This window comes from Vulpes lagopus, chromosome 1 (assembly GCF_018345385.1).
Source record: "Vulpes lagopus strain Blue_001 chromosome 1, ASM1834538v1, whole genome shotgun sequence".
NCBI lineage: Eukaryota > Metazoa > Chordata > Mammalia > Carnivora > Canidae > Vulpes > Vulpes lagopus.
The window spans coordinates 77,147,902-77,172,500 of record NC_054824.1 but is presented as its reverse complement, the minus strand read 5'-3'; the positions used below and the strand labels follow the sequence as shown (position 1 = coordinate 77,172,500).

At 41.8% G+C, this 24,599-nt stretch overlaps 1 protein-coding gene across 21 annotated transcripts in view; it reads left to right on the top strand.

Moving 5' to 3' along the window:
* KALRN (kalirin RhoGEF kinase) overlaps nt 1–24,599 on the top strand; it is a 661,253-nt gene that overhangs the window by 251,566 nt on the left and 385,088 nt on the right. For all 21 annotated transcript variants that reach the window (XM_041763076.1, XM_041763066.1, XM_041763054.1 and 18 more), the window contains exon 6: nt 3,155–3,277. In XM_041763076.1, coding sequence (XP_041619010.1) covers nt 3,155–3,277 — 123 coding nt within the window. The remainder of the gene's footprint in view (nt 1–3,154; nt 3,278–24,599) is intronic.

Genomic DNA, 24,599 nt, shown 5'->3' with positions numbered 1-24,599 from the left:
CACATGGGACCATCTGGTCCCCAGAGTAGGCCTTTTACTTTCTTCCTGAGACATGTGTCACCTGTTTGGGGGGCTGCATCCAACACAGTTGATTTTGCCGGGATCTTGGCCACTGGAGAGCTGCTGGTATGCTCCAAAGTGGAGGCCTGGGCGCTGCCGTCGTGGGGGAGGCCCATTCGGAGAGGAACCCCGTTCCTCCAGCACCCCCTCCTCGGCAGTCCAGCCTGGACCCGACCCCGACAGTCTAATCATTGCGGTGCTGGCACATAACCCCGTTGCTGATTTGCATATCTAAATAGTCATTTAACAGAACATACAGGGAAGGTCACTTCTCGGCCACTAGGATATCCAAGAAAGTGCATGGAGTGAGCGCTTTTCATCACAAATTCCGGGGACTTCAGGCATTTCAGGCTTTCATTAACTTTATTGATTCTTTTTTCAATAAAGAAAAGAGATGAGAAATTATTTTAAAATGGGGTTGAGAGGCAGAATTTTAAAGATCAAAATTACAAAATAAGGTTCCTCTACACTCCTGGGGCACTTGTCGTCTTCTTTTGTTTTTGTTTTTGTTTTTTCTTTGTCCCTGGTAATAATTGAGGGGTCGGGGGAGTCCCCGTGGGACTGACTGCAGTTGGCAGATCCAGGACAGTGCACACAGCACATGTTAGCCCAACCTCCGCACGAGCCCCGAGCCCGAAACAGCCTCTGGTACCGCAGGGTGAAGAGTGAGGCTTTCATCCTTCCTTCATTATCCGGAGAGGTAGCCGGGACTGATGTGGGGAACTCCAAAGGGGGAGTCCCCTCCAAACCATGCACGGGTGCCTTCAGAAGGGGATGTGTTTGTACCGCAGTGGGAGCTGCCCCAGCCTGATGCCCCTCGCCTGACCCCAGACGCAGGAGTCTCACTGCCCACGCGTACCTCTGCTTGGAGCTCTCATGAGCCTCTCAAACTTGGCACATGTCAAACAGAACTCACGACCTTCAGCTCCCATCCCACATTCCTACCCTCCTCTTTAGGTAGCACCGTGGTGCCAGCTTTCCTCCGAAGACCCAGGGTCCCATGCCAGACACCTGGCTGTCCCCTAGCTCGTCCTCCCCGTCCCTCCCCCAAATAATTGTGAGTCTTGCTCCCTATCCTAGGAGTTCTCAAGCCTGCCTGCTTTGCAGACTCAGCTGCCCCGGCCCTAAGCCAGGCTTCCAGGTTCTCCCCCTCCCTTACCAGGATTTCTGTGACCGCCTCCTAACCCTTCTCTCTGTCCTTCTCCCTGTCTCCTGTCCACACTGCGATCAAAGCTCACATCACATTTCAGTGCTTGGTTTAAAACCTTCCACACTGCTCGCTGCCCGCAGAATAGAGTGCGGGTCTCCTAAAGCCTGTCTCCAGGGCTCTCTGTGTTCAGCTGTCCCGGTGCCTGTCCAGCCCCAACTCCTCCTCGTGTCAGATTCCAGAAGCACAGCCAGGATGCTTTCAGATTGCCTCCAAGTTCGCTTCTTTGGGCTCCTCATTTCCTGGAGCTCACGTCCCTCTCACCTGGCTAATTCCTACCTGAGCTGGGCTCAGCTCAGGGGACACCTCCCCCTGGGAAGCCTTGTCCCCACTCCATAAAGAGTGGGTGCTAGCTCGGTAGAACTTACGGGGCTTTATCTTGATAGATTTTCTTTTTCAAGTCATGGTTTTAATCAAGTCCTATGCCAAGTGGCCCTAACGTTTTATCTGAGTCCTTGTCCACTTGCCACGCTGGTCTTTACACCACTTAAACTCAAGAACCGCATGTTAGTCATTTTTGCTTTTCCGTTGCCTGGGACAGTGCCTGGCACATAGCACGTGTCCTGTTGATTGACCATAACTGAAAAAGTAAAGTCACTTTGCTGCTCAAAGGGGAATAAGAAGTGAGTCTGGGGTTCTTCCTTCAAGAAAGGCAGCACCATCCATGCCGCTCCTCAGCCTGCACCTGTACTCAGCCTCTCCAGGCTCTGCTCTGCAGCTGAGACCATCCCAACTATGTAGCTTCAGTTCCATGTAGAGGACTCCTCTTTTTCCAAAGGCTTCCCACCTTTTCCTGGCTCTGTCACTTGACTGCACTTGAGTAATAAAAGGATTTCTTGGCTCAGGTACTAGGGAAGTCCAGAGACATGGCTTAGTTCCGGCAAAGCTCAGTCAGGGATCTTGCCTGTTTCCTGCCATTGTTTTGGCTGCACCCTTTCTCTGCTCATGGGCTTCACCCTTAAGCTGCCAACACCCAATGGCTGTAACAATTTGAGGCTCAGGGTCACAATGACAGTATTGGGGGAGAGAAATTATATCTAAAGAACTAGGTTCTGTTTTCCCAGAAGCTTCCAGATAGACATCCCCTCATGTTTTATTGTACTGAATTGGCTAGCATTCCTATTTCTGAGACAACCCCGTTGGCTAGGAAACGTCCTACACTATTTGGCTTAGATCTGGTATCCTGAGGATGGGTAACTGTTAGAATGACCCCTCCCTTGGAACTGGGATTCTGGTCAGCTCTCCTTAATATGTGTAGGCTCCCTAGTAGAGAGGTGGATGCCTAACCAACCAAATAAATCCTCCTCTTGTGGTTCCTGATGGGTTATAGCAGAAACCCTTGGATTGGGAGGCTATGGAGTTACAAGAAAAGGTGGGTTAGTCTAGAGTCGATTCAACGATGTGTGTGGTTGGGCGATGTGATGTGAGACGGGGGATGTCAGGGTGCCCTGTTGCTTCTAACAAGGGTTTCTCTCTTCTTCTAGTGCGATAGGGAACGGATGAAGCCTCCACGTTGTACTCTCAGCACTTGTCCCTAAAGCAAGCATGGGGTTCTTTTGAAGCTTTCTAAATGTTTTTTACAAAGGGGAAGTAGATAGGGATAATAAAAACAGCTTCTTTACCCATCTCCCTGATCCTCTTACTCACTTTCTCTTTTTCCCTTAGGCTCTATCAAGTAACACAGAGGCTGATGATGCATCCTTAGCTAAAAGTGAGGGCTTCCCTAGGAAACCAGGCTGTGGGCCACCCCCACACCGAGAACGATGACTGGTTCTCACTGGGCACCAACAGAAGGACTCTCTTTTTTTCCTTCCAGTAGCTCTGAACGTTTTGCATTGCTGGATCCATGACCCTTGTGACTACTCTGTACCTTCTTGTCACCTCTAGATGTTCGACTGGATAAGCCACAACAAGGAGTTATTCCTCCAGAGCCATACGGAGATCGGCGTGAGCTACCAGCATGCCCTAGACCTCCAGACGCAACACAATCACTTCGCTATGAACTCCATGGTGAGTGGGGGCACCTGTTCTCAGCACTGCCTCTGGGGGCAGGACAGCAGGGGTTGGGGCCCTGGGGGAGGAGGAGAAGGAGGGAAGGGTAGAGATGGACATGAGACCTGAGTAAGAGGGAGGGGATCTGAACATGCGGACTCTTTAGCACTCCATGGAGATGTGTGCAGGATGTGCGGCCAGCCAGCTGTTCCCATAGCAGATTGTGACCCATTTATGCCTCTGGACTCTGCTCTATTTGGTGAAAGGAAGGTGCTGGGATTGTAGAAGGCATTTGCTCAGTACAGGACTGTAAGGGAAAGTCACTGGTTCCGCTCTGCTGATTTAACCATTTTTTTGGTCCCAGCATATGTGAATCACCAAGCTGAGGTAAGGGACCTCAGGCTCTTTGGAAATGTTTCATTGGAAATAGTTGAGTGGGTGACGGGCACTGAGGGGGGCACTTGACGGGATGAGCAATGGGTGTTATTCTGTATGTTGGCAAATTGAACACCAATAAAAAATAAATTTATTATTAAAAAAAAAGGAAATAGTTGAGTGAATCGGTGCTGTTTAGACCCGAGAAGGGGAGGCTTAAGGGACACACAGTTGCTACCAGAGAGGAGGCTAGAATTGCTTTGTGTTGGTTTAGGAGGCAGGACCATCCAGGGGAGTGGAGGAGGAGGCAGGACACGGGATGCACGGGGAGTTAGCAAAGTCCCCTGGTCCTAGAATGAATGCTGAATTCACAGAGGGATATTTGCTAGCTGTACGGCCATAGGGAATTTATTTCCCCCGTCTTCTGTTTCTTCACTCATAAAATGGAAGTAAAAGCTCCCTTCTAAATTGCTGTGAAGACCCAATGAGTCAATTGTAAAGCGGTGGGAGTTGTGCCTGGTATATGGTAGGTTCTCAGTTAATTTTGGTATAATAATGATGGTGATGACGGTGATGTAGAGGTCTAGTCCAGGTAAAACCTATGATCCCTTGTAAACCTAACACTTGGGGATACTGTTTTTTCCACGTGATTGTCCCAAGATTTGACTCCAAAATGTTGCCTGCCTTTTGAAACCAGTATATTCAAGATGCCTGTAGCCTAATGAGGCCTCGACTTACCTCACTTTGTTCTTCTGCTCGTTTTTCCTACTTGTGCTTCCTACTTGTGTGTCCAAAAGAAAAGCTCCACAATCCCCCATATATCTGAACACCAAAGACACCTTCTTATTTCAGCCAGTGATGCTGAAAGGGGGGCAAGCATTAGGTAAACATAAACACGGAAGATTACAGAAGCCAAAAAGGAAGAGAACTTCATTTTCTACCAGGTTGTTTTAAATATGCTGTGTACTAGACTTCATGTACTGGAGAAGAAACAATTCTGGCCTTAAGGTGTTCAGTGTCTAGCTGGCGACACAGCCCCATCATGGTGCAGCTTGATGTGTGCAGTAACAGAGATACACTGAGTTAACTGAGAACCCTAATACCTTAGTGGTGTAAAACAGTGGGATTTATTTTGTGGTCCTATCACATGCCCATCACTGGCTGGTAGGAGTTCTGTTCATCACAGGCACTTGGGACTCAGGCTGACAGCAGCCGCTGCCTCAGATGCTGCTGGCTGCACTGCACATATTGGCTCTGAAGCTTCCACCTAGAAGTGACACATGCCACTTTCACTCACACCTCATTAACCAGCATTAGGCATACGACCACATCTGACTTGCTGGGTGTGGAGACAAATGGTCCTATGTGTTGGGGAGGAGAGCTTGGAGTATCTGCAACTAGCCCTGATGACTAGCATGGGGAACTGTAGTAGGGTGGAAGGTAGAGACGATCATCATGAAATGAGCACAGAAAGATAACTGTGGCCACAGAATAGAAGGCTGTGGGACCAGGCAGGGAAAACATCAACACGAATTTTGTTACCCAATTTTGCATACTACAGACTTGTATCTTCATCTGAATGTAAAGACTCATTTCCTTCCAACTAGTCTCCTATAATTATGTCTCATCCCTGGCTTACTTTAGTCACAGAGGAGCAAGGCAATTGATCACAGGTGATTAAGAATGTGAACTCAAATCTAGTCGAGTTTGATTATCTGGGTACCTTGTGGACTTCCCCTGGTGAATCTGACAAATTCTGTGTCAGAATCTTCCTGTCACCCAACTGCCTGGCCGTAGGGCAGACAAACTCATTTTAATAAGAAGCGAAGACAAACATAATTAGGGAGGTAAGTCTGCCACCAAGCCCCTCGAAACAATGAACTACAAAGCTAAATAGAGCTTTTGGCTTTGAATTATCTGCACCGCTGCTCCTCTCTGTTAATATGGATCACCGAGAGTTAACAGCGCAACAAAAATCTTTCTCCTGACAAATTTACTTTTGAAGTCTCCGTTTTCAGGACAAAAACAAGGGAGGAAATTTACTGAAGGGAAGCATCTTGTGGAGCTGGGAGAGAGAGAGAGAGAAGAGGAGATTTAATATACAATAGTCAATTAGCATGTTGGGCGCATCTCACCGTCTCCCCCGGTTGCCTGGTTGACTGTGAAGACAGGCTGCACACAGAGGCCTCCTTGGACTGATGAGGCTGGCTCTCCTCTCTGGCTGGAGGGCAAGGCAAGGGAAATCCCAGGGTTGTTTGATCAAATTGCCTGGGCACCAGTGCTTTATAAACATGGCTCTGTGCCTTTGTTAACCGGTGGGTTTACAGGTTTGTTATTAAAAGCAGCTCCCACAAAGAGGGATGTCAGCATCCCAAACAGGTGAGGCGAGGGTATTACAGACTCCTTTTCTCTGGCTTGAGTGATGGATGTTGCTGCCAAGAAACAGATGAATGCAAGCAGCTACTGCTGGAGCCCAGTGACTATAGAATGATCCACTATGCAAGGGAAGTGGGAATGTGGATTGTTCTGTAAATTCACTGGGGCATTTCTGTTTCTGTTCTTGGAAATTATACGCCCACCTCTACACACACCCACAAATCTGTCCATGTAAAGGTACATGTAGCATACTTTGTTTCAGGTTACAGGTAAATTCTTTTGGAATTTATTGCTGAGATAGGCTGGTGACTCCATACTTTTGGGAGAGGTCACAGACCCACTTGAAATATAATGAAGCTTATGGGCCCTCTCCCAAGAGTAATGTATATATGAACACTTCTTAGACAATTTCAGGGATTCAAGAGTATCCTAAAGCCTATCAATCAACCTCTCCATTTTACGATGTTACAAACTTCATGATTTCTTCAGGCATTCATTCCACAAATAATTAAGGATCAGATGTTGTGCTGGATATTGGGCAAATGGTGGTGAACAAAAGAGAGATGGTCTATCCCACAGAGGTCCAGTAGAGGGACAGATGTTTAGTAAATAATCTCATAAATAAATATATAATTACAAACCATTAAGTGTTATGTTGGAAGAGTAATATGCTATGACAGAGTATAATAAAAGGAACTCAATTTAAATGGGGATGTCAGGTACATTTTTTGATTGACAGTCAACCCCAACTTAAAGCTCATTTTTTTTTATTGATAGTAAATTGTATGTGAATTAGCTCTATGGTGGATCAAACAACTTATAATTAAGGAAATCCTAGGTATATTGTTTTATAGATAAAAATAATCAACTTACAATTTATCTGGTTTTTAAGTTTTGTTTTCATGTATCTAATTTTATATACTGGTTAAAGACCCAGCTCCATCTGAGGTAACCATTACCAAGAAATAATCGAGTATCATTAAATCATGAAAGAAAAACCAGAAATTTCCTAACTTCTATCAATGAATTGGTACCAATAAAGGCCACCAATTATTAACACATCAAGAGTATGGGAGTAATATCCTACTGAGTAAGGTACACAAGCAACTCGGGGGGGAAAAAAAGGTTAAAATTGGTTGATACTTGCATTTTTGCCATAACATGTTTTTTTTATAATTCCCACTGGAATTATAAAGTTTTTTGATCTTCAAAATAACAACAACAATGATAATATCCTACCTACTAAACCTAAAAGGGAAATATTTGCAGGCTTCTTATAGTGCCTCAGAAAGCCAGGTTTCTTGAGCTCTTTGAGGCCCTCCTCTTGGTTAATTTTGCCTGCTGTTGTAGAATCCTTTCTCACAAATTCTCTTTCCTCTGAGTGTGGCCTTCTCTCATGGGAGTGTAGAATAGATCGAAGTAGGGTTGAACTGTAATATACAATAGAACAATCACATAGCCATCCATGTTCTATTTCTTCATGAAAAAAACACTCATGGGAGTAAATCCAAACATAATGTAGCCTTATTTACTATTTTAATTAGCCAGTTCTTTGAGAAAAAAACAAATTGCTAATGGCTTCTGTCTAGAGTTTTAAAATATGAAATAACGTTCATTTTCTATTATTATGACTGTAAGGATTCACATTAGTGATAACCATGTGCAGCTGGGTGGTAGGAATCCTTTCTGCTATAGCATGTTTGATAGCTGTTTTAATCCTATTAATTTGTTCAGCAGAGGCACATATTGCCATTTGATTGCGTGTGAATCAGACCAAATACAGCAAAGCCTGTGGTGTTCTTTATCTTTGTTTTGAGGAAAATTACAAACGTAGCACCAAGGAAAAGTCAAATCTGATACAAGAGTGATAAAGATTCTGAGGCAGGTCTCCTGACCCCAATTTGAAAAGCCTTGTTCTGGGGTCATCTGTCATCTTTGATGCTTGGCATCCCCAAAGCATGATTCTCCAGCCCCAACTAGGAGGCACTTTTTATAATGAGAGTATTTCTAGATTTCAGTGTAAACACACGCACATACACACACTATGTGATGTTTAAATAGTCAGTATTTGATCCTACCATAGCCACAAAGCCCCTTAGTAGATATAGAACCTGTTTAAAGAAGAAGAAGAAGAAGGAGATGAGGAGGAAGAAAAGGAGGAAGAAAAAGAGATCCATCTTACCTGGTGTGCATTAGTCTTTATAGTACAATTTTTTTTCAAAGAATCACATAGTGAAGGGCACCTGGGTGGCTCAGTCAGTTGGGCATCCGACTCTTGATTTTGGCTCAGATCATGATCTCAGAGTCTTGAGATTGAGTTCCATATGGAGCTTTATGCACAGTGGGGAGTCTGCTTGAGGATTCTCTCTCTCCCTCCAGCACTCTCTTGACTCAACACATGTGCATTCTCTCCCACTGTCTCTAAAATAAATCAGTAAATCTTAAAAAAAAAAAAAAAAGAATCCTATAGTGAGCATGCTAAAATGCATATTTCTTTTTGGTTCCTACCCTAGTCATAGACAATCATAATCTCTGGTGGATTGGCTCTAGGAACCTGCATTTTTAACAAGTTACCCAAGGTGATTTATATGCATATTAAAGTTAGAAAATAGTGTTTTGTGGAAGCTATAAGTATGAAACAGTTACTACATAAAATAAAGCATCATAAGTTCTGGAAGAGTCCATTTCCAGCATGAGGAGCTCCACAGACCCACTCTCCAGTGAAACTAGTAAAAATCATTTAATTTAATTTATATTTTGGTGAAAAATACTTTAAAACAACCATTTAAAGTCTCTGGAAATGGACCTAAGTGCATTCAGCAAATGAAGAAATGTTTATTCAAGAAAATCTACTAAAACTCAATAACGACATTGAGTCTGTGGTATTTGAACCTAGACCCACTCTCTCCCCTCCCAGTTCTGTAAGATGAAATTGCCCTCCAAACTGGTGCAACCAAGAACACAGGGCCCCAGCTCCCAGTTGAAGAATTGTCATCACAGGACATTTCTTATCCTGTCCCAAAGCTACCTGTGCTAAAGCTAAGTTCTGGATGAGTGTGGCCAAGCAGGGGAAACTCCTTCTTCTGCCTAGCTCCAACTCCTAGAACAGAGGCTCTACCATAGGTGCAACACTGCTGAGAATCCTAGGGCCCCTATCTCCCTTGCCTCAGCTTGTAAGGCAGAGATTCCATGCTGGGAGAGGCAAATTGAGGCATGAGGCTACTCATCTCATTCGTTGACTGTACAGCTGCTAAAGTGGGTGTGATGTATTACTCAGGAAGTACACCATCATCCCTAATCCCAGCTCCAGAGCCATGGCTGAGATTTTGCCTGGGGGTAGAAACAAATTAAAACAGAGAGCTCCAAGTCTTTTCCCAAAGGAGTTAACCTCATTTGCAACAGAGAATGGAGAAGTTTAAACCAACAGCAGTTTCAAACATACTAATAGGGAAATTTCCAAGTGGTCAGAGGAGAGAGAAGATTAAAGAGACCACTGCCAAGACCACTGTCATCCCAGGGTGACTGTGGGAATACCCAAGGCTGTACCACCTGGGGAATAACATCAGAGGTCATCTACTGTGGGACCTGAAGTGGAAATAGTCTTTACTAAAACAGTCCAGCCAGTCACAAAACAAATACGCAAGCAAATAACAATAACAAGACCTAGAAGTAGGAGATTGGGACCCAAAGTTGCTATAAAATATTATCTAAAATGTCCAGTTTCCAAAAAAATTATAAGACATGCAAAGGAACAGAAAACATATCCAGGAAAAAAATAAAGAGAAAAAAACATTTACTAGAAAGAACAGGCAACAGAAACTGCCCATGAACGTGACCAGATGTCAGATTTAACAAAATTTCAAAATAGCCATTATAAATGTTTTTTTTTAATGAAACTAAAGGAAGCAATGATTGAAGAAATAAAGGAAGGTGATGGTTTGATGATAATATCTCTTTTAACAGAGAATATTAGTAAAGAGATGGAAATGATAAAAATGAACCAAAAGGAAATTCTGAAATAGAAAAATACAATTACTGAAATGAAAAATTCACCTAAAAATCTCAACAGTGATTTGAACAGGCAGGAGAAAGAATTAGCAACCTTGAAAATAGATCAATATGAATTATACAACCTGAAGAATAGAGAGAAAAAGAATGAAAAAAAAAAAAAAAACCCCAGGACCTCAAAAAAGTATGGTATACCATTAAGTACACCAGCATATGCATAATGGGAGTACTAGAAGGAGAGAAGAGGGAGAACAGAATAGAAAAGCATACAAGAAAAAAAAAAAGAAAAGAAAAGCATACAAGAATAAATAATGGCTGAAATCTTCCTAAATTCATTGAAAAGAATTATACAGCCAGGAGACTTAGGAAGCTCTAAGTAGGATAGCTGCAAAGAGACCTACAACCAGACACATCATTGTAAACACTGAAAGCAGGGGCACCTGGATGGCTCAGTAGGTTAAGTGTACAAGTCTTAATTTCAGCTCAGGTCATGATATCTCAGGTTCATGATATCAAGCCCAAGGTGGGGCTCTGTACTGGGTGTAGAGCTTGCTTAAGATTCCCTCTCTCTTTCTCCCTCCTTCTCCCTCTGCCCACTCCCAATACTGAAACAAAGACAAAGAGAAAATCTTGAAAGCAGAATGAGAAAAGTGACTTGTCACAAGGGAACCTCAATAAAATTAGTAGCTGATTTCTCATCAGAAACAATGGAGGCCAGGAGGAAGTGAGATAATATGTTCAAAGTGCTCAAAGGAAAACACTGTCAACCAAGAATCCTATATTCTGCAAAGCTAGCTTTCATAAATGGAGGTGAAATAAAGATATCCTCAGCTAAACGAATACTGAGAAGGGTTGTTGCCAGCAGAGACACCTTATGAGAAATTATTTAAAAAGACCCTAAACAGTGGGACACCTGGGTGGCTCAGCAATTGAATGTCTGCCTTTGGCTCAGGGTGTGATCCTGGTCCCAGGATCAAGACCCACATCAGGTTCCCTGCATGGAGCCTGCTTCTCCCTCTTCCTATGTCTCTGCCTCTCTCTGTGTGTCTCTCATGAACAAATAAGTAAATTCTTAAAAAAGAAAAAAGACCCTAACCAGTAATTTGAATCCACACAAAAAGACAAAGAGTATCAGTGAAGGTAACTATGTAACTATAAAAGACAACATAAATGCATATTTCTTCTTTTTCTCTTAACTGTTTTAAAAATTAATTGTATAAAATAATATGTATATAACATGCTATTGCCTATAGCATATAGAAATATATGTGCCAGTGACAGCACAAGTAGGTGAGTGGGAACAAAGCTGTATTGGAGTAAGGAAATTACTTCATATGGTAACTTGAATCTACAAGAGCAAAAGGAAGGATCCAGAAGTGATAAATACAGAGGTTAATATAACAAAAGCTATACATATATACTAATTCTTTTTTCTTATATCTGCTTCTTTAAAAGACATATGTAAAAAATCAATAATATAACAATCTAAGTTTGTAGCACTTATAGATGTAGTGTATATAATAATATCGCAAAAAGGGAGGAAGGAAATAACAATATAGGAGTAATGTTTTTACCATTGGAATTAAGTATACATCTGAAGCTGATTCTGATAAGGGAAGATGTATATAGTAAGCTCTAAAGCAGTGGCTAAGAAAGTAACTCAGAAAAAATAGTAAAATAATCAGTAAAGATATCAAAATGGTACATTATAAAATATTCACCTAATGCAAAAGAAAGCAGGACAGGAAGAATAAAAGTTTAAAAAATGTGATGTAGATTAAAAGTAAAATGGCAGATATAAATCCAACTATATCAATAATGACATAAAATGTGAAAGGGCTAACACTCTAATCAAAGGTAGAGATAGCCTGAATTAAAGAAAAAAGCAAGATCCAACTATAGATTGTAAAAGGATGTGAAAGTAAAAGGATGGAAAAAGATGTATTATACAAACAGCAACTACAAGAAAGCCAGAGTGGCTACACAAATAACAGACTTTTAAATAGACTTTAAAACAAAAAATCTTACTAGAAATGCAAAGGGACATTTTGTAATGACAAAAGGGTCACTCCATCAGGAAGATATAATAATTATGTAAGCATATATGTACGTAACAACAGAACACCAAAATATATGAAATAAAACTGACAGAAATGAAGGGAGACTACAACCCAACAATCATAGAGACTTCAACACTCTCACTTTTTTTTCAACACTCTCACTTTTAATAATGGACAGAACAACTAAGCAGAAGATCAGCAAAAAATGGAAAACTTGAAACAAGGAAATAGGGGCTGTAAACAAAATTGACCTAACAAGATATCATGAATACTCCATCCAGCAACAGCAGACCATACATCTTCCCCAGTGTTCATGAAAATTTCCCGGGATAGATCATGTGCTAGATCATAAAACAAACCTCAATAAGTAGGGTAAAAATAATATAATGTTCTCTGACCAAAATGAAACAAAATCAACAACAGAAAGAAATTTGGGAAATTTGCAAATATGTGGAAATTAAATAACACACTCCTAAATATACAATGGGTCAAAGAAGAAATAAAAAAAAGAAATTGGCGGGGCAACTGGGTGGCTCAGCATCCAACTCTTGATTTTAGCACAGGTCATGATCTCTGAGTTGTGAGACTGAGCCCCATGTTGGGCTCTGCCCTGGGGTCTGCACTGGGACTTGCTTGGGATTTTCTTTCTTCCTCTGCCCCTCTTCACTGCTCATGTGTATTTTCTCCCTCTCAAAAATAAAAAGGAAATTGAAAAATACTTTGAGATGAATGAAAATTAGTCACAACATACCAAAACTTATAGGATACAGCTAACACAGTGCTCAGAGAGAAATTTATAGTAGTAAATACCTGTATTTAAAAAATTCTGAAATCAATAACCTAACCTTCCACCTTCAGGCACTGGAAGAGAACAAACTAACCCTAAAGCAAGCAGAAATAAGGAAATAATAAAGATTAGAGTTGAAATTAATGAATTAAGAGAATAGAGAAACAACAGAAAGATCAGTGAAAACAAAAGCTGGTTCTTTGAAAAGATCAAGAAAATTAACAAACCTTTAGCTAGAATGACCAAGAAAACAAATTACTAAAATCTGAAATGAAAAAGGAGACATTACTACCAACCTTACAGAAATCAAAAGGATTATAATGGAATAGTACAAATAATCGTATCCCAATAAATTAGAAACTTCGATGAAATGAGCAAAGATTAAGGCTCAGATGTCTTCAACACTGAATTCTAAGAAACATTTAAAGAAAAATTAATACCAATTTTTCAGAAACTTTCCCCCAAAGCAGGAGAGTACCTTTTCCAGCTCATTCTATTAGTCTAATAGTACCCAGATACCAAAATCAGACAAAAACATCACTCAAGAAAAGAAAGGTACAGACCCATAATGTTTATAAGTATGAATGCAAAAATTTCCAATAAATTACCAGGAAACTAAATACAGCAACACATAGAAAGAATTTCATACCATGACCAATTGGGAATTATTCCAGGATTTTGAGGTCGGTTTAACATCAGTAGAATAAAAAACAAAAACCACATAATCTCAATAGACATAGAAAAAAACATTTAACAAAATCCAACACGTTTTCATAATAAAAACATTCAACTAAATAGGAATATTTAGAAGAGAACTTTCTCAACCTGTAAAAGGGCATCTATGAAAAACCCACAGCTAATATCATACTTAATGATTAAAGACTAGATTCGTTCCACCTAAGATTGGGAACAAGACAAGGATGTTTGCTCTTGTCACTTTCTATTCAATATTGGAAGTTCTAGCTAGAGCAATTATTCAGGAAAAAGAGAAAGGATCCAAATGATAAAGGCAGAAGTAGAACTATCTCTATTCTCAGATAACATGATCTTGCATATGGGAAATCCTAAGCCGTCCATTAAAAACTATTAGAAGTAGTAAATGAGTCCAACAAGATTGCAAGATGCACAATCAATATTCAAAAATCAATTTTATTTCTACATACTAACAATGAACAATCTGAAAATGAAACTAAGAAAACCATTCTATTAAGAAGAATAAAATATTTGGGGAAGTTTTAATTAAAGAGGTATACTACTTGTACTCTGAAAATTATAAAAACATTATTGAAAGAAATTGAAGAGCTAAATAAAGGGAAAAACATCTCATACTTGTGGATTGAAAGACTTTTTATTTGTTAAGATGGCAATCAATCTACAGATTCAGCATATTTCTGTCAGAGTCCCAGCTGGCTTGTAGAAGCTGATTCTAAAATTCACGTGGAATTACATGAGACCCAGAATAGCCAAAACAATCTTGAAAAAGTGGAAGGACTCCTATTTCCTGACTTCGGAACTTTCCATAAAGCAACAGTAATCAAGACAGTGCACTCCCAGCATGGGATAGACATACTGATCAATGGAACAGAATTGAGAGTCTATTAATTAACCCCTTATGTCTATGGTCAGCTGAGTTTTGACAAAGATACTAAGATCATTCAATTTGGAAAGAATAGTCATTTCAACAAATGGTGCTGGGACAACTGGATAGCCCCATGCAAAAGAATGAAGTTGGACCCTTTCTTCACATTAAATTAAAAACAAATAAATTGGACTTCATCAAAATGAAAAAACCTTGTGCTTCAAAAAATATAATCAGGAAAGTGAAAAGATAACCCACAGAATGGAGAAAGTATTTGCAGACCATTTGTCTAATAAGGGACTTGTATACAGAATATATAAGGAATTCTTACAACTCAGTGACAAAAGACAAATAACCTAATTTAAAAATGAACAAAAGCGAAGCACCTAGCTGGCTCAGTCAATAGAGCATATGCCTCTTGGTCTTGGGGGTCATGAGTTCAAGCCTCATGCTGGGCATAGAGCTTACTTCAAAAAATGAACAAAGATCAATATAGACATTTCTTCAAAGAAAATATACAGGTGGTCAATAAGCACATGAAAAGATGTTTGACATTGATAGTCATCAGAGAAATGCAAATCAAAACCACAATAAGATATTTCATACCCATTAGAATGATTATAATCAAAAAGTCAGATTATAACAAACATTGGCAAGGACTTTGAGAAATCCAAACCCTCATACTAGTATGGTGTGGCCACTTTGGAATACAGTCTGGCAGCTCCTCAAACAGTCAAACATAGAGTCACCATATGTCCTAGTGATTCAACTCCTATGTATATACCCAAGAAAAATGAAAACATATGTTCACACAGAATGTCCATACATTGCACACAAGTGTGTATAGGAACATTATTCATAATAACAAAAAGATGGAAATAGCCCAAATTGTCCATCAACTGATGAATGGATAAACAAAATATGGTATATACATACAATGGAATATTATTTACCCATAAAAAAGGAATGAAGTGCTGATACCTGCTGTAACATGGACAAACTTTGAAAACATTTTACTGTGTGAAAGCCAGGTTCCAAAGGCCATATGATTCCATTTGTATGAATAGTCTAGAGTAGGCTAACCTATAGAGAAAGGAAGTATATTAGTTGTTGCTTAAGGTTGGATGGATGGGAGATGGGGAGTCAATAGCTAAAGACCTTCTTTTTGAGAGGATGAAAATATTCTAAAATTGACTATGGTGTTGTGCATATCTGTGTACTAAATACTAATAGGATATTCAAAAACCATGGAATTGCATAGTTTAAGTGGGTGAACTTAAATGTGAATTACATCTCAATAAAACTTTTAAAAAGAAGAAAAAGACACCTGGAGTATGGGTGTTTTGTAAGTGGGTTCCCACTAGATTTAGGATAGAACCTTATTAATGGTTAAAGAGAGTGACCATGACAGAGCGTGGACACCAACTCCGGTGATGTTACAAGGTGAGGGAGGAAGATAGGCGTGTGCCACTCGGCATTCACTCATTGGTATACTCAGCAAACTTTTGCTAGACCCTGAGAACAGCAAGAGTCACAAGTCACAAAGCGGTCTTCAAGGGAGCTTGCAGTTTAGGCATCTTCACGTTCATGTCCCTAATGCAAAGAGAATTTGCCCACTAGGATATAAGCTGCGGAGGGTACCTTTGTCTGTTTTATTCACACCTGCATCCCCAGTACCTATGTGTGGCACCTCATAGGTTCCTAATAAATACTTGTTGGATAAATAAGGATATTAAGCATGCCACAGCATCTGCCAACAGCCTGGAACAGAGTTTGGGCAACAAAGATGCAGAACTGGTAAGGTGGGGCCGTCACTTCTGTGGGAGGCCTATAGGTCATGGCGCTAGCAGAAGCTGAAAAACCCTTGGAAAGCAGGGGAATGAGAGCAATGGTTTCCATCAGGAATGGGCCTGGGAGCCAGGCTGCTTATAAGGCCCCCAGATGATGCATACTAAATTCCAGGAACTAGGGGACTGGATGATCTCTCATGGTCCACCTTGACCTCGAGCATCTTTGTTTCTGAGGTTCTAATCTTAAAGGTAGAGGTAAAGCAACTAAAATGTGTTCCTCCCTGACAAGAGTGAATGTGATCCTAGGTTTGCTGTCAACACTGGGATTCCTAAGGCGGGCCTTCTGAGGAAACCTATACTTGTAAGATATTGCACATATCACCAGCCAGACCTATTCTTACGAATCAAGCTGAACAGGATGCAGCATTTGTATTTCCACAAACAGCCCTGTGGGTGGAATTTCGCTTTTCTTCCAACCCAGTAGGAGGATTAGATTTTATTTTCTGATCTGCTCGGTATCCATTTATGAATCCTTGCTCTTGGCACCATTGTCAGAATTAAACATGTCCTAAGGAAGGAGGAAGATGCTTTGGAGGGGGCCCGGGGAAACTGGTGCACGTGGCTATGGCAGCAGGCCTCACCCTGCTGCCCACTCTAGTCGCCTGGGGGAAGTTTGAAAAAAAACACCCCATCTGGGCCCCACAGCCCTAGACTCTGCTTTAACTGTGCTGGGGTGGAGCCCAGGAAATAGGTACAAGGTTGAGAACCAGATTGAGAATCATGGGCTCAGGGTGAAGAGAAAAAAGCACCTGACAATGGCCAGGGGTCAAACTCTAAAGCTACCAAATAATGAGCCTGTGGAACTGGAAGTGAGGATTTCCCTTTAAGATCACGAGGCTCCAGAGAGAAGGAGTATCTGTCTTTACTCCCTGCTCCTAGCTCCCCACCCCAACCTTTTTAGGTGCCCCATTTGACTTTGCGCATTGGTCTCTAATCAGCTTTTTTTTTTTTTTTTTTTTTTTTTTTTTGAGGGATTGGCTTCAATTCAACAGAAAAACCTTAGGGATGCTCCTTGGCTCCCTGCAGCCAGCCGAGACTTTCTCAGCCTTGTCCTGATGCACGGTGCTGGCTCTTCTCACCAGTCAGCCAATCAGCTGGGTCCCTTCTGAAAACCTGCTCTGAGCTGATCCCCAGGGCCTGGCTGACCACTCAGATTTTACCTTCTCTCTTGTCTGTACACCCCCTCCAGGCCCCAGACTTGCCTCTTCCTCCTCACTCCTAATTCTCTGCCCACAGCCCTAGGACCTCTTTCCTGGCTTCGGTCCACTGCTCTCCAAGGCCTTCCATCAGCATGTCCCTTGACCTCAGGTTATTTGCTGGGCCCTCTTGGTGTGCATCCCTTGAACCTCATGGCTCAGTTTACCCACCCACTCTTACATACTCACATGCAGCCAGTGCCTGCTCCCTGACAAGTCTGCAGCTGCCAAGGAGTTAATTTGCCTGAAATTCAGCCAAAGCTGACTCATGCCTCTTCTTTGAGGTCTCCTGGAGCCAAATGAAAAGCATGAAATGGCCTATGAAACCTAGCACGTCAGATGAGATAATGTACACAGAAGGGCTTAAACCGTAAAGCTTGACACAAATATAAAATATTGATAAAAATAAGCAGCAGTAATGTTGCATATGCCATTCTGGGGCATGGGTGGTAGCCAGCCAGGAATGCCAGATAAGGGACAGAGAGACTGCTCAAGGACATGTAGGCAAGTTTGAAAACTGAGAGGTCAGGACCAGGTAGGCATAGGGGAAGGGAACATTACAAAAGAAGAGGTCAGAGAGCCTGACATAGCCAGAGGCCCACAAATGAGCAAGAGCTACAGGATTTCCATCAGCAAGTCCTTTTGGCTCCACCCTCAAAACATCTCCAGAATCTACCTTCTTACTTGTCACCACCTCCACAGCCACCACCCTGGCCCAAGCTGCCATCAGCTCCTGCTTGGACTGTTGTAGCTCCTACCTGGTTCCCTTCCAGTCCATTCTCAACACAACTGCCTGAATGTTGCTTCTAAGAGTGAGATACATTATACTGTGTCACTCCTCCACTCAAAAATGCTTTAATGTCTTCCTATCCATCTCAAGATAAAAGCTAAAGTCCCTACCATGGCTTACAAGGCTCTACATGGTCTAGATCTCAGTTACCTCTCAGATTTCAGCCTCTACCACTTACTTATCTGCTCCAGTCACCCTCGGCTTCTTTCTGTTTCTTGAGCCCACCAAGGACATTCTTGCCTTGTGGTCTTTACCCCTGCTGTCCCCTCTACCTGGAGCTTCTTCCTGCCCACAGCCACATATTCACTCTCTCACTTCATTCAGAGATAAGCTCAGCTCTCACCTCTGACTTCAGGGGTCAACCTGCCCTGACTTCTCTATTTTCAGTAGTATTTCCCAGTCCCATCTCATAGTATACTCTTCTCAGCTGTATTTTATGTAGAACTGAAATATATATAGTAAATATTTATCAATTTATCTGACTTTTCTACTAAAATGTAAGCTCCATGTGCATATAGGGATTTTGTCTTATTCTCTGTTTGCACAGTGTCTTACATTGTTGGATGTATAGTTGAGTAAGACAGCAGATTTAAACTCCAGCAATAAGGCAAGACATCAATTAAAGGAGCAAAGAGTTGCCTTAATCCTGAACTTTCCAGAGGTTCTGCAGAGTTGGGGATCTGTTCTTCAGGGTGACTGGCCTTAGGTTTTCAGGTAAAGATTATTGCTGCAAGGAGGGAGAGAACAAGAGACTCCTGCCCATTCTAGACTTGGGTTATTATGGGATTTTCAAGGGCAAGTCAAGGGCCCCAATAGGGAGACTTCAGAGATGTAGAAACTTTTATTGAATTCTCTCCCCAGAAACCCTATTTCTCTGAGATGTGAATGATTGAATCTTTGGGGGGAAATTTCTCTTCATCATCTTCTCTCCCTTTAGGGACATCCTTGGCCAACCCAACTACTTTCCTCTCTATAGAAAGAGTATGAGCACTAGGTGCTAACTGCCACTCTGTGATTCCTGCCTGGTTGTGTGATCATAGGCAAGTTATTTCAATTTCTCAGAGCCTTACCACTGCGCCTATAAATGGTGGGGATAATGATAGTACTTTGCCAGGGGTGTTGTAAGGATGAGATGTGATCGTGCATTTTAAGCACAGCACTTGGCACAGTGTTGTGCTTGGCAAATGTTCAGGTATTATTGTCAGGGTCAGGAGTGCTAGAAGAAACAGTTCTCCTTGTTCTCAGAGTTCCCATCTACAGAGCTTCTCAAACTTTAATGTGCATGCATATTACTTGGGACAATCTTGTTAAAATGCAGATTCTAATCAGAAAGTTGGGAAGGAGCTTGAGATTCTGCATTTCTAACCAGCTCCCAGGCTGTGCCAACGCACAGACCGAGCTCTGAATAGCCAGGCCTACACAAGAAAGGGATTGGGGAGAAAAAACTGATGAATATATTTCCATGAAGTTTTATAGCCTCTGATTTCAATCTTAAAAGGCGGCCTGAAATTACTATATTCTAACCCAGAAGAGCTATATTGTTCCCAGACACTTTCCCCACTGGTTATCCCAGATCTGATTCCAGCCAAATATTAGGGAAGAATGGGTAATTCTTCCCTGATATTGGAATCCTGCAACACTGTCTCCTACAAAGACACTCACCTCTCCAAAGAAGTTTCACTCTGAACTGAGAGAGGAGAGAGAGACCGATTTCTCTTTTACTAAAATCTGTTCCTGGGTTTCCTTGGCCCTTGGACATATGGCCAGGCACTTGTTTTCATGACTGCTTAATGGTTTGTAAAGCAATTGCTGGAGGAAACATTGCTACAGCAAGCCAAGCGAGAGGGACAGAGGGATTCATGGGCCAATGTTATCTTTACTGAGCACCGGGGCTGCTCCAACTTCTTTCCTCTCTCCACCCGACAGTGACAGATGGCTTCCACATGGTTTGACCTACTGTCTGGCCAGACCTGACCAGATAGTCATCAATCAACTGCCCTATTTGGCCCCCTTGAGGGCACCCTGTGGTTTGTGGGAGGCAGAAGTTGGAGATTTCATTTAGAGCTCATCACATCTCATAGCTATTGTAGTAGAGTTTCAAGCATGGACAGTTCTTATTCCAGATGTTACTATCCCAGTGTCCATATGTTTCGAGGTGGGATCAGCAGGTTTACATGGTAATGTTAAACTAATTAATCATAAACTGATGCTGTAACAGCAGCAAGACCCAAAGTGCGTTTGGTACTAGCGAAGATGCAAGCGATACATATGGTACCATTAAGCTGGAGAGAGGAGGTGAGGCTCAGCTTTTTCCATTGCTCTGGCACGGTCTATCTTCTTACTGATACTGAACGCTACTCACGGAGCCTCTGAAAGCTGTATGGGAAAATCTCCAAGTATTTTTCCTTATGGCTCCCTCTCAGTGTGACAAAACAAAAACTTAAATTAATATAAGCTGTAGGGCATGAGAAAAAGATAGCTATAAACAGAGGGATCACGCAGACTAGGAATCCCAGCACCTTTGAACCTACCTCCTAAATGATTTAATAAGTTTTTAAACACCTTCTAAGTGGGTGCAAGAGATGTCTAGGTTTTATTGTTTTTTTTTTATGACTGTAAAATGAGATGGTTACGTGAACTTGGCTTCTAAAAAACTTGAAGTGTGCTTACATTCTTTTCCTTATTAAAGCAGAATTTGCTCCTTAAAACTTATCTATTTCACTGGTAGTAAATTGTGCCTTACTTAAAAAAAAATAATAAAGCTTTATTATAGTAAAAAGAGGTGGAGGAGTTTGAGTAATTACAGCTTTCATGGAATGCAACCTGACCAGATTCACTGAAGATGTATTAAAATAATTTGTAAAACTATAAAATATTTAAAATACCAAATCTATTAAAATTAAAAATACTCTACAACCCCTAGCATTATTTGCAGAGGAAGAAAGCCCCAAACTAGAAACAACTTTTGTGTCTCAATAAAAAGAATGAGTTCAAGAAAAGTAAAAGGTTGAATATAAATTCCCCCTTAGTTCCAACACCCATAGATAGTTGATGCTTTGATGTATTAATATCAGTGGTAAGAGGAAGAGCTGGGGATTAGATACTGTATATTTCCTCTGTATAGTTTTAGAACATTTTCCCCCAGTTACTAAAAATATGTATATTCCAAAATTATTTTTTAAACACTTCTCTATACATAAAAGAATCAAGATGACAAAAAGAGCCTAGAGGGAAGATCCTACCACCAGGCATATCTGTGCAAAATAAGCATTCAGTAATAATAACATTTGAGTGTGCTTCCCTGCTACACATAATGTTAGTGATATGTATATTCTCAGCTGAGGCCATATTATTTAAATGTTTTATATTTAGCATTCTGATTTAACATCAGTTTTCGTTTGATCCAAGTGATTTTGCTGAGTATATTGGCCCTTGGCTAGGTGTTTGCCTGGCTTCCCTCCCTGGACTTTTGGATTTGGAGAGTCAAGGTCTCCACGGCTTGTCTGGACTGAGCCCCTTTTAGGAAAGTGGCCCCTACGTGGCAGCTGTGCCTCACCTCCCGTGGTAATCTTAAGAGATCACAGCTTCCGTTTTTCATGATGATAATTTAAAAACTGCAGCCCGTTAATTGGAATAGAATTGAGAGCCAATTCTCAATTGGCAGAGCTCATTCTTCCCAGAGATGAGACAAGTCTTCAGGGCTTCCCCTCTGCCTCTCTAGAGGTGAGCACGAGAAGCCGCCGGATGACAAAGTGAAGGACCCTAGGCCTGGCCTGGGGAAGAGGCTTCTGACTATCAGTGATAAGGCAAAGGGTCTGGCCCCTTGTGTGAGGACAAGACATTCCCACTTCTGGGTACCCTGGATATGCCAAAGTAGTCGAGATGCCCTAAGAAGGCTATCCCAAGAGGCAAAGACCTCTGGTTTTCCAACTGGAGGTATGAAAGGACATTGTGTTGAAAGGGCATGGCTCACAGAGTGAGTCACTTGCTGATTCTGAATTCTCTGATCTCTCCGGGTGACAGAAAGACCTGGGGACAATTCAGGGCCCAGACCCTTGAATCCTAGGAAAAGGGTATGATGTGCAGGGCAGTGTCCTGACAAGCAGCTAGAGCAGCTTTGCCTGCTGTAGGGCTGGGCACATGTGGCAGGTTCCTGTGGAAAGGGACTCCTCCCTGGGAACAGAAGGGGACATTGTGGAATGTTTTTTGTGAAATACTGTGGGATTTTGGGTTGTAGAAATATTTGCCTTCTGCTGGAATAGTTGATAGATTTTTCTTTTTGTTACGCTTTTTTACTAATACTTTGATGTGATTTGCACTTGATTTGGTGAGTTAACGTCATTCATCGAGTTACCAGTTACATATCAGACAACAGACTAGATACTTTATGTTATCTCACGTAACCCACAGGAGAAAGTTTCTGATTTAGCATGGGGACATATGGCCAAGGTGTAAAATCCCCCCTACTTTTAAGAGTGAAGTGAATGGGGTTCAAATAATACAGTCAGCAAAGATCTGCTCTTACAATCAACCCCTGGCACAGAGCTTAGGGTTACCGAAATGATAGCTTCTATCAAATGATTATTTCTAGAAGAACCAGTATCTCTTTCAGAGTGTGTCTTGCATAAGAACCTTCATTTAGAGAAAAAAATTTAGCTGGGTTTTTTAAACGGAAAGTTATCATTATCTTGTAAGCAACTTTGCCTGTGTTTGTAGCCAGTGAGGGCAGCCAGGAACCAAGTTCAAAGTGAAAACCTTTTGGCAGCTGAAAACTTTCATCAAGGTTCTGCCAAAGAGTTCTTTCAGGAGGGTGACGCTTTCTTCACTGATTTCGCTTCATCACCGCAGAAGACAAAGCCTTGGGAGCAGGGCCATCCATCCTGTGATCCCCAATTAATGACTGCAGGAATGAAACAGGAAAACAGAATTTAGGCAACAAGAGCAGAGGCAGGGTATAAATATAGAGGGCTTTTGAGTTAGCGAGATTTTTGCTGGAATTTAATTATATTCTCCAGTTGTGACCAGAGTGATGGTGGAAGGGAGACACCTTGGTGGGGTGGCAGGTAAGATGAGGTGGCTGATGCCACACACTGTGCTACAGGTGCATTGCATTTGGCAGAGCAGATCCGGTTTACATCTTGGACTACATGAGACTGTGAATAATGATAATGTTAATAGCACTGCATTTATGTGGGGGATTTGTGACTCCTAAGTTCTTTCTACATTCAATCTGGAAATAACCCTGCTTACTCAAATAAAATGTCTGGAATTATTTAATTCAACACCCTCATTTTAAGGTTAAAGAACCTGAGGCACAGGGGTAAAATAAGCATCAGGTTAAAGAACCTGAGGCACAGGGGTAAAATAAGCAAGATATCTTACGTGAGTGTTAGAGCTGGACCAGAACTCCTGTCTCCTGTCTCCTGGCCCAGTGACTTTGATGCCCTTGACTGATGGACAGCTCTGCGGAGGGAAGGGCACTTTAGGCCGGCAGGGAAGAATGGCAGGGCCAGATTGGAGGGAGTGGAGGAGGCGCCTGGTAGGGAATGGAAAGGCCATAAAGAATGAAAATATCTATTTCTGTTGGCTACATCCTCAGAACAAACATGACTCCCAAATGCTCCTTAACAGAGGCATAAACAGTGACACAGAAGAACCACAGGGATGGATTGACCAAAGGCCATGACATGTCTTTGTGCATAATGACTAAGCACCCCTATTTATCCATAAGACTCTTAACCCAGCTCTTGCTCTTTTAAGTCATTGGGAGACCTTCTCTACCATTTCCCTCTTTTCATTTGGTTTCTGGCTGTTATTTAGAATCTAGCTGCCCATTTGTCTCAGGTTCTAGGCTGAAGGAAGATGAAGAAGGTGAGGATGACGAACCTGGACCACATGACTTGCCTGCAGTGTTTTGCTATTTTGAAAGGGGGCTGTAGAGAAGAATAATGAGCAAGTTCATGAGTCAACATTATATTTATCCCTCTATTGTGAGGAATACTCCCTCTACTTCTTTTGTGAAGCATAATCATTTGTTAGTTTTAGTAAGACATTTCCCTGCCCACTGATAAGGAAACAAAAAGACATTGACTGCGCTAGTCTCTAGAATGTGAAATGTAAGCTGTGGTCTTTTGTTTGTTTGTTTGTTTTTAGCTTTCATTTATGATCACAGGCTTCAGGGTTGCAGGGGGCCTTGGAGGACCGCCAGCCTCACCACCCCCTTCCGTGCAGGAAGCCCCTTCCCAACATCCCTGCCAGTGGTTCTGATTCCCTTCCTCTGCATCCCCACAGCGAGTTGTCTCCGCCCCTGTAGGAACAC